General features: G+C 41.1%; 1 protein-coding gene across 3 annotated transcripts in view; it reads left to right on the top strand.

The window, feature by feature from the left end:
• Syndig1 (synapse differentiation inducing 1) overlaps positions 1 to 11,428 on the top strand; it is a 153,844-nt gene that overhangs the window by 46,674 nt on the left and 95,742 nt on the right. For all 3 annotated transcript variants that reach the window (XM_070006642.1, XM_070006643.1, XM_070006644.1), the window contains exon 2: positions 10,111 to 10,669. In XM_070006642.1, coding sequence (XP_069862743.1) covers positions 10,190 to 10,669 — 480 coding nt within the window. In that variant the 5' untranslated portion in view covers positions 10,111 to 10,189. The remainder of the gene's footprint in view (positions 1 to 10,110; positions 10,670 to 11,428) is intronic.

The following is an 11,428-nucleotide window of genomic DNA, read 5'->3' as shown; positions in this document are numbered from 1 at the left end:
AGCTACAACTTTGAAGCTATTAAAACACAACTTGTCAGCTCCTTGCAACCCACAATCCCGGATCTGTCTCTATGAATTTAATGACTCTAGCTGCCTTGTTTAAGTAGAATCATATGCAGTAGTATTGGTGATTTTGTGGCTGACTCTCCTAACTAAGGATAATATCCTTCGGGTACATGTATGTTGTAGCATATCTTCTTAAGGATGAATAAATATCCCTTTGTAGTGGGTGGCTTATTTTGTTCACCCATTCGTCTGCCATTGACATCTGGATGTTTCTGCATCTTGATCACTGTATCTAATGCCACTGTGTACTTTGGTGTCCACAAATATCTCCTAGTGTCTCTTTTTCAGTAAGTTACCTCTCTTATGCCCAACAATGGAGTCACCAGATCATTTGGTAATTGTTCATTTGGTTTTGAGACACCTCCATGGGGTTGCACATCAGTTGTTCCATGTTACTTTTTTCCTCAACAATGTGAGGAAGCCCCGTTTTTCTTAATTTTGTGTGTGTTTTGTCTAGAATGATAACAGCATATTTTAAAAATAAAGTAGGAAACAAAAATAGTCATGAAAATTCTGAGCATCTCCCTGGGCTCCCAGCAATGCATTCCATATTTCAAATCTACTTCTCAGGGCAACTCCCATTTCCCTTTCTCTGGACAATTACCTCTTCACTGAACTGCTGTGTTCATTAGGTACTTCTTTGTCATTTTATTTGTTTGTTTGTTTGTGTGTGTGTGTGTGTGTGTGTGTGTGTGTGTGTGTGTGTGTGTGTGTGTGTGTGTGTGTGTGTGCCAGTGCCAGTACTGGAGCTTAGCATTTTTTGCTCAAGGCAAATGTTCTACCACTTGAGTCTCACCAACTCTGCTGCCTGGGCTGTCTTCAAACTGTGATCTCAATCTCCTGAGTAGCTAGGATTATAGGCCTGAGCTACCAGCACCTGGCCATACAGGTATTTTTTGATTAGTTGCCTTCAGATTCTAAATGGAGAACTCTTTAATGGGTAGCTTGCTGAAGGTCTTTTAGTTCACTTACATTAATGCCAATCTCTTTTCCCTCCTCAACTTTTCAAGGTTGTATTTTTTTTGTGGGGAAGGGATGTTGGTCATGGGACTTGAACTCTAGGCCTGGGCACTGTCCCTCAGCTCTTCAGCTCAAGGCTAGTGCTCTACCACTAGCTACTTCCAGTTTTCTGGTGGTTTATTGGAGACAAGAATCTCACAGACTCTCCTGCCCAGGCTGGCTTTGAACTGCGATCCTCAGATCTCAGCCTCCTGAGTAGCTAGGATTATAGGCATGAGCCCCTGTTTGAGTCCTTAGTTATTGTCCTATCTTCAAATGGACATAAACCTCCACCTCCTAAATCCCTGTTGTGGGGACCTGAGGTGAGCACACACCTTCTGTCCTCCTCTTCTTCCTATGTATCCTTGCTTTTCTTTAGAATGTGGCCAACAGGAATGAGATGCTAAAGTCAGACTTCCTGAGTGTGAAAATTAGCATGGAAGGGTACAGGTGGCAAACTTCTTAGTACTGAGGCCTCAGTTTCTAAACAAGATAATCACTGTAAAGATTTGGGCTTCCTGTAAATAAGGATGATGACAGTGGTAATAATGACCACAATGATGGACTAGTGAACTTTAAAATCTGGTTTTTCAATTATGTTTAACCTCCATACAGTTTCCAAGAAATATTAAATGCTTACTATGATTCTATAAACATTATCATTATGAAACCAAGAAGCCAAGGTGTGGTAATAAATAATATTACCTATTACCCAGAATAATAACCTCTATTGGAAAAAGGAAAATATATTCTGTATTTTTTAAAATTTCCAAACTGCTCACAATAATGAGACTTTTGTTTTCACTTGAGTTTGACTTGTATCTGTGTGGGAAGGGGAAAGGGGAGGAGGGAGGAATTCTGGAGTTTCTTAATGACTTTTTCACACGGAGAAACAGCATTATTAGTATCTTCCAGCTTTGTCTGTGCTCCATCATTCTGATTTACAAGGAAAGTCTTTTTGAACTTCCCTGATGTTTATTATAAAGGGGAAGATAGCCACTGGATGGTCGCCATGTAGAGATTTCTTTCTATTCATATCTTGAGCATTTTCATCTCCCTCTTATCCCTAAAATCTCACATCCTTGGGTTTCACTGTCATTTTCTTTCCTGAAGTAAATCTGTAAGGGAATTACTTAGAGAGAGTGTGCGTGACATAAATTTCTGATTCCTGATACTATGTATTGTTATTGTTTCACTTGTTTTTGTGGTTTTGCCCAGTTTTAGATGATTGCTCAGTTTGGTATATAATCTAAAAGGTTTTTCCCTGACCTTGAATGCATTGCCCACTGTCTTTGAAGCCTGCATGGTGTTAAGTGTAAAGTACAATGCCAACATGGTTGCTTAGGTCCTATGACTTCCATCCTTCAAGCCGGAGTTCTAGGCAGCAGCTGCCACCCCCTTCCCTCCCTCTAGCCATTGCTTGAACTCATCATCGGTTCTCGTGGTACTTTAAAACCTTTATTTTGTTAAGGATTTCTCCACATTTTAGCTTTTGTTAATATCTGTGCAAATCTTTCACTTATTTTATGCTTTAAAAATATCTTTAAGTAGTTGTAAAAGAGGTTTCAATTCAGCATATCAGCTTATGAATACAATGTATCTTCATCAGTGGCACCTCTTCCATAGAGGGAGAATAATGTGTGCCAAATCCTCTACCTCATGACTTGTGGTTAGAAGCATGGAGCCCTATCTCATTTGCAAAGGGAAACTTTTGCTTTTGTTGATTCTCCATGCTCCCTCTTTGAATTCAATTGCTTTTGCCTTTAAAAAAAATCACCTGTCATAGAATCTTAATATGCTTTTTAAAAAAATTGTTTAAGAAAATGGAGACCCACAAAGCTAAAGGAAATTGTGCAAATTTTAAAGACATTAATAGTCTGAATCTGCAAGTTTTCTTATTTCCAGAATCACATCATATCTGTTATACTTCTCTGAGCATTACTAAATAGGATTTAGAATTTCTATAAACTCTGTCCCAGTGGTGCTATGAAAAATCCGCACACTCCAACAGAATTTTGAATTGGCTTTGAGAGCAGGATGCAACAAACCACCAAAAGAGATACATACCATGATGCATTTTGCAATTGTAATGTGCCATCTAAATGCTAAATAATTATAACTAGTATGGTTTTGAATGCCTCATTTACCATCTCTTCCTCCAAACAGCAGGCTTTTCTATGTGTTTGTTCTAAAGGCAAATTGTAATTGTTTTAGTGACATGTGCACACAGCTTTTTCTCTCTCAACACTTGGGCCCTGCCAGGAAACACTATCATTGGCTTAGCAGGAGAGGAAACACTGCTATTTACACAAAAGGTTTCTTAACCCTGTTGGGGCTTAGGGAAGACTCAACACCTGGTGCTCTCCTAATGCTTTTCCTAATTGAGCTCTTATGAGTGGGAATTAGAAGTGTTGGAAGCAGGCCATGCCTGCCACATACCCCAAGCACCCTGGCTCAACTAATCTGCAGCTAGTTTAATTTTCTTCTTCAGTTGCGTGGATTGCTTTCCACCATTCACCTTCTACTTGAAGAAGCTGATGCAGTGGTTGGTTTTTGAACTAAGTGTGACTACTGTGCGCACACTATTTTGCATCTAAGATTCCTCTCAGCCACGGAGCTGAACATTAGATACTACTTTGTAAGGTTCCTTCCATTCCACACCTAAAACAAATCATAAACCCAATGTAGACCTTGTAGTCTCTGTGGAGAGTGTGTAAAGCAGCGGGAGGGAGTTGGTGAGGAAGAGGTCGAGTGGGAAAGATAGCTGTTTTAAAATCTCGCATTATTGAGAGGCACAAAAGGAAAAGTAATTTGAGAGAGTTTGGGTAATTCACACTTCCTTATTCATGCATTTGTTTGAAAACAACAATAACAACAACTATACTGCAGCCCTGATTCTCAACACTTTTTTTCTAGTTATTTCCTCACAGTAAAAAGAAAAATCTGTTAGACATTAGAGACAAGTTTGAGAAAAATACAACCTGTAGTCCATAGTCCTAATTCCAGCATGGATGAATCCATGTATAATGACAACATATTCATGGTACATATTTACCCCTGGCAAAGGCTGGGATTCTCTACAAAGGGTGTACTTTACGTAGTTTACAAGGAAACAGCAAAACACTGCTCAGATCTTGCATTTGGTGGTGAGGACGAAAACCAGGCTTCAGCACAGGCTGCCTTATTGGAGAGCACTCAGCTATTCCTCTTGCTGACTTTCAGTTTGCATTTCAATCAACCACTGTTATATTTAGGGCCTTGTAGATTCTAAAAGGTATGACATGGCTGCAGATCCAGGCTGAATCCTACTGGTTTCTGGGGGTATTCTTTACTGCAGCAAAGGCTGTGAGCTGCGTTTTCTCCCAGGCTTTAGAGGTCAGAAAAACAAACCATTTTCCAACACATCATGAGAGAATCCATCTTTTAGGGCAGGCTTAATTATCCCACTTCTGAGACTGCTCTATAGAACCAGAATGCCAATTAATCAATTAGCAATGAGGAATTATTCTCCCGGGAAGTGAGGATACAAATACCATGACCCCACACATTCTCACTCTGTAATCAAGCAGCTTATGAATTTGTAGGAAGAATTAGCTATCTTGCAGGCCTGTTCTGAATTTTCATTGTGCATCTATACCAACATGTTGCCTGTCTATCTTTCGGGCCAGGAGGATTTTCATCTCTGTAGGGGCTCCTGCTTGGACATATGAAAGCATATACATGTCCCCTTCTGCAGATCCCAACTATGAAAATAAGGTGATGCTATTTAGTAATGTTTGCAGAGCTATGAGTTGATGAACACACCAATTGATTTTTTTTGGTTCATATGGGTTGTGGTTAACACTTTCCAGAACAGCCTGGTTGGCTCTTCAAGAAACTGCTGTATTATTTCCTTTATTTGTTGCAAATCACACAATATCCTAGGCTTGGTAAGTTATAAAGAAAAACAGTTAATTTGCCTTATGATCTGTCACAAGATTGAGAGACCACATCTAGAAATAGAATTTTTTCTCTGGAAGAGTCCTACCATCATGATATAAGGGATTTATTAAAAGGCAAGAAACTCTGTGTGTGTGTGTGTGTGTGTGTGTGTGTGTGTGTGTGTGTGTGTGTGTGTGTGTGTGTTTGTGTGTGTGTGTGTGTGTGTGTTTGTCTGTCTGTCTGTCTGTCTGTCTCTGTCTCTGTGTGTCTGTCTGTTTTGGAGTCTTCCTCTTGTCATAAAACTATTGTGACTCAATCATGGAGGCTCTTCCCTAATGTCCCTATTAATATTATTCACTCTTCTAGTCCTCACCTATAAACACAATAGTTCGATGAAATATTCCTCTTGGAATATTTGCATTATGGGGATTAAATTCAGCATGAATTTCAGAGGGGAAAAACCAAAGGAACCTGAGACAAAGATTTGAGAGAGACCCCAGGAAGCACCAGCTGGCACAGTGAAGTGAAGAGAGAGATTTGTTCAGTAAGCTGATCTCTAGGGAGCTGGAGAGCAGGCCTTCTGGACGTCTGTGAGAGAGTATGGGATGCTGGCCTTAGAGCTGTTCCCTCCCAGTGACAGAGATGCTAGGATAATTATCCATCAGCTCCTTGAGTGTCACTTGCAAAAGCTTAGCAGACAGCATAATGACATGGACAATGCCAAGATGATGCTATCAACCCCTGTTTAGTGGAGGCCCAAACCTGGAGTGTAGTACCCAGTGCTTACCTCACCCAATGTGGGTAAAATAATCTCCATGGCTCTAATTTCCTTAGTGCAAGGTTCTAAGCCAGAAGAAGGGTGCTTCATCCACCTACTCTGTTTCACCTTCCCTCATTACATACTCCAGGGAAGTGCCTCAGCCTGGTATTCACCTCCCACAGGCCTTGCCAGCCTCCTGAACTTGTCAGGACAGGTACTAAGCCCTAATTCCATACCACCTGTCCTCTCTCCCCATCCTCTGAGTGTCCTGCTCTACTGACCTTTGTCATGTCTATTCCCTGCCTCAGAGCTCTCAGCATTTGGCCTGCTGTTTCTCAGCCTGGACCAATTCCCTTATTCTTGACCTAGTTAACTCCACACCACCCTTCAGGGCTTTCCTCGCCACAGGAGCACTGCCCTTCATCCCCCAACTAGGTTACTGCCCCTTATGTTTATTCCCTCCAGCCATGCTTCTCCTTGTTTACAAGCCCTCATCATACTTTGGTGCTGATTCACATAGTCTTCATGGCTGCAGGAAGTGTCCTGGCCAGTGGCTGTCTTGGTGCCCACTCAGTGCTTGCCAGGTGGATGCACAGAAGTGCCTGCCCTGTCCTTACTGTATGTTACGTGATTGATATATGTCCGTTTCTTTCTTCACCTGAGTTTGAGAAAGGAATTCCAATTTTCCATTTTGAAACTTCTACAGGTAACTTACAGTGAGAGTTGAGGCCACCTTCTGTCCATCTGAAGGCTTTTATCTTCAATCCAGGCTGATTTTCACTTGCACAGAAAGATAATGGTTATGTGGAGGCTTTGGAAGAAAGCTTCCAACATCCAGACAAAAAAAAATTTAAGTGCATTTATTTTTAGATACTATTGCCCTGAAATAAAAATAGGGATGGAATGGTGCTATGATTTGGATATGATTTGTTCCCCAAAGGTTTTTTGTGCTAGAAGCTTGATTCCCCCAGTGTGCTGGTTTTGAGGTGGTAGAACTTTTCAAAGGTAGGACCTAGAAGAAGGTAATTAGGTCCTGGAGCTTTGATCTTATGATGGATTAATCTTGTGTCTTGAGGAGAGGTCAGGTCTCCTGTGACTGGACCAATTCTCAAAAGAGCCGGTCTCTTTTTCCAACTATGACCACCAATACACAAGTGTTATTAAGACTGTCCTGTAATATGCTTCATTCAGATGCTGCCAGATGTAGAAAAGAGGCATTGGGAGCTCAAATGTTGGCACGGCAAGGAGCTATTGACTGTCTAGAAAAAGCTATTGAAGGATGCTGCCATGACAAAAATAAAAATTTCACCAACATCAGCTTTTCCATTTAGACCCAATTTATGGTACACAAACCTGGAAAATTCACTTCAATAATAAAAATATCAATTATTTCAGATGGTAAATTATTTGATATACAAGTTGAGTATTCCTTATCTAAAATTCTTGGGCCAACCATGTTTCAGAGTTCATATTTGTTTAGGTTTTGAAATATTTGGATATGTTTAATGAAATATCGTGGGGATAGAAATCCAAGTCTAAACAAAAAAATTTGTTTATGTTTCATATACGTCTTACATGATAGCCAAGAGAGAATTCTATACCATATTTTCAATATTTTCATATTTTGCAGATCCATAGTGTGAGGTTGGATGTGGAATTTCCACTTGTATCAGGTTGGCACTCAAAACACTTCAGCTCTGGAAATATTTGGAACTTGGGTTTTTTTCTCCAGATTAATGATGCTCACACTATGTTTATTAGAATATATTTAGTGAGTAAAATCAAGTAACTTGTTCAATACCAACACCTGCCCCTCAAGCTTTAATGTGCAGATTGAGCCAGGGATCATGTTAAAATGTAGATATGGACTCAAGCAATGCAGCTCCTAGGCCAGAGAATTTTTGTGTGTGTGTGTGCATGATGCTGGTGCTGATTGCAGGGACTCACATATGTGAGATACGAGCTCTTCTGCTGAGACATAGCCCAGACCTTTTGCATTTCTAACAAATTCCCAGAGAGTGCTGAGCCTTCTTGCCTTGGGGGAACTGGGAGCAGCATACTGTAGAGAACTTGGAAGTGACTTAGCCCAACCCACTTCAAGATGCCACTAGCTTGGATTCACCTGTGGTACACTGCAGAAGGATTATTTTCACCACACAACACTGATTAGATGCAACATGTATTCATTCACTACCAAATGGAAGAAAGGGAAAAGAAATCACTGTTTCTTTGCTGTCAGGGAGCTTCTGATGCTGACCTCAATAGCTGCTGCATTGGCAGAGAAGGATGTAACAGTCATTGTAAGAAAACAAGAAGAGATGATAAGAGCATATTAGCAAATAGTGAATAGAAAAGCAACTTTGGCTTGGACGAGAGCATAGAACTAAATTGAGAAGGCAGAATTTGAACAAATGCAATTATATATCTTTTGCATGCTGTATACAACTGATTCTGGCAGAAGGAGCTTAAACATAGCCAGAGAAGTTACAGACTTGTTGCTATATCCAACAGATGAAAAATTATAAGAAAGGCCTAATTTAGAGAGCAAGCTAATGGCTTCTCTGTGGAAGGTGGAAGATTGGAGAAGTTGAGTGATTGGACTAGAAATTAGAAATAGCCTAGTGTTTGCCCAAGCCCCGAGTTCAAACCCCAGGACTGACAAAAGAAAGAGATATCCTACTGTTAAATATAGGAGTGTCTTGATCATATGATACTTAATGTGTCTCAAAAATCTTTGTTCAAATATTCTGAGTTCTTAAACTATAAATATGCCTTTAAAGACAGACACTTTAAAGCAACTAGGCAGACACGATTTTATACACACAGACACACAGATACAGACACATACACACACACACACACAGACACACACACACACACACACACACACACACACACACACACACACACACACACACACATCTTTCCCCCTGGTCTTGGAGTTTGAATTCAGGGCCTGGATACTGTGCCTGAGTTTCATTTACTCAAGGCTAGGGCTCTAACACTTGAGCCAAAGTGCTACTTGCAGCTTTTTTTTCTGAGTAGTTTATTGAAAATCAGAGTCTCACGGACTTTCCTACCTAGGCTGGCTTTGAGCCTCAATCCTCAGATCTCAGCCTCCTGAATAGCTAGAATTACAGACATGAGCCACCAGTGCCCAGCAAGATAATATATTTTTGACCTCTCTTAAATTGCATACAGGGTCATGTTGTTAATATCCAGTATGTTTTAATGCATATGTTGAGCTACTCATCTGAATAAGTTCTTTCATATTTTTTTCTATTAGCAAAGGTATCCTCTTTCTTTTTTCTTTTGATAACTCTGCAATTTTAGAACACTATAACAACAAATGAAATAATTATAACTGTGAAAATCCTTAAATGTTTTAGGAAGCTATATCACCAGAGGTGCCAGAGACTAAAATGTTTTTATATAAGTTATTGACTTGCAAGCAATAAAAAGTTGAGGACATATATTCTTTTCTTTCTTAAATCATAATCTCAGTGCCCTTCCTTCCCCTATTCTTCCCTCCTCTTCCTTCCCCTTCCTTTGGCTTTTCTTGCATTCCTTTTTTCCCTTTCCATCCCTCTTTTCCTCCCTTTGTTCCTCCCCCTTCTTTACTTCCTTTCTTCCTTCCTTCTTCCTTACTTTCTCTCTTTCTCTCTTTCTTTCCATTTGCAAGCCTAGATAGGAAAATTACCTTAATGGAATTTGGAGGTCTTAATGGAATCACAGATACATAGATGTTTTCCTAAATCAGGTAAACCAATGCAGGGAATCTTGAGATTCCTAGGTCATGCTAGAAGTCTATTAGGCATGTGGAAGTGCTGAGTACATTCAAATGGATATACTAGTGTGTACATGCAAATGTCCCCAGTGTGGCACTTTTGTCCAAGTATGGCACTAACTGTGGAAATCTTGATGTTTATCTTCTGTATCTGTATGGAGCTTTATCTTAAGCCCTTTATTCTTTGGCTATGAATAAATAGTTGTGTCAATCCCCAGTCGGTCTTATTTCCTGTGGATGTGGATGGGAATGAATTCACCCATGGGTTTCAGGATGGCTACAGGCAGTCAGGGGTTTCTTTAAGACTGCCATGGTTCCAGTTCCCACCCTTTCCTTCATTTGAAAGCAAAGACTTTACAGAGAGGCAGGTAATCAATTTCTGGTTTCCTCTGGCTGGCTGCTCTGATAGAACCAATAAAAAATTCACAGGACAAATAGGTCTGCATATTTATCTGACTCTACGGCTACCATGCATGTCAGTAGACCAGTACAGTCTGAACCATTATGGGTCTGGTGATGCATTTTGAGTCTGATTTTCTTCTCATCTCATCTCCATTTCCTCTTCCTCCTCCTCCAGGGGAAATGGATCTGATGAAACAAGTGTGACCTGTGAGTCCAGCTGGCCAGCCTGACACCCTGTGGAGAGGGAGACTACCATGGATGGCATCATTGAACAGAAGAACGTGCTGGTGCATAGTAAGATCAGTGACGCTAGCAAGAGGAATGGCCTGATTAACACCAGAAACTTCATGGCTGAGAGCAGAGATGGCCTGGTGTCTGTTTACCCAGCACCCCAGTACCAGAGCCACCGAGTGATGGCCAGTGCGACACCGACCAGCCTGGATGCCGGCAGGAAGGAGCCTGTGCAGCAGCTGCTGGACCCCAACACCCTGCAGCAGTCGATGGAATCCCACTATCGTCCCAACATCATCCTCTATTCTGAGGGAGTGCTACGCTCCTGGGGAGATGGTGTGGCTGCCGACTGCTGCGAGACCACCTTCATTGAGGACCGATCACCGACCAAAGACAGCCTGGAATATCCTGATGGGAAGTTCATCGATCTCTCGGCAGATGACATTAAAATCCACACCCTGTCCTATGACGTGGAGGAGGAGGAGGAGTTACAGGAGTTGGAGGTCAGAAGATATGCTTGTTGGGGTCTTTTGGGAATGGGAAAGTGGGGTTTGGGGGAGACCTGGAGGGCCCAGCAAAAGTCAGGGAATAAAGGTAGCATAGAAAGATGCAGAGAAAGCAAAGTCTCTCAGTGTTCTTGCACTCCTCAGTATGTATGAAGGCTGGTAGGGGTGGAGATGGACAAAGGGCCTGGAGGCTTTAGTTGTCATTTTGATACACAGGACCCAAGGTCATGGACATGGGGCAACAGTCACCAGTCACTACTTAGAAATTCTACTGTTGACTACTCCACAAGAGAAAGAGGATCCTGGCCAAAAAAATAAATAAATAAACAAGATGGGGTGTGGGTACTGTTAGAATTTCCTAACCATCCCTTTTCTGAGTACTGAACTGCCTTGAGTCACCACGCAAGACTTTTCACCAAGTAGAGAAGTGGTGTGGTCATGGATGTGAAGGCTAGCAATGGTATTGGTAAAAAGTTTCGCGTGGTGTCTCAAGGCAGTACGGTTCTCGGAAAAGAGGTGGTTAGGAAATTATAACAGGTGCATGTTCTTAGAACCCCAGGAGGCTGGAGGACATGTGTGAGGTCAGTTTGGGAAGTATTTGGGAAGTTCAATGTGGACTCCTTAATTTGGCATCAACTTTCTACTAAGAGATTTTCAATATTGCTAAAAAAAAAAAAAAACTTCTGTGGCACAGAAATTGAAAAGGGAAGATGGATTGAATTATTAGACCATTTTCTTTTATGATGTTGAAAATGT

The sequence above is a fragment of the Dipodomys merriami genome, unplaced genomic scaffold (genome assembly GCF_024711535.1).
Source record: "Dipodomys merriami isolate MVZ:Mamm:240054 unplaced genomic scaffold, mDipMer1.0.p SCAF_7, whole genome shotgun sequence".
NCBI lineage: Eukaryota > Metazoa > Chordata > Mammalia > Rodentia > Heteromyidae > Dipodomys > Dipodomys merriami.
This window is presented reverse-complemented; position numbering and strand designations above follow the sequence as displayed.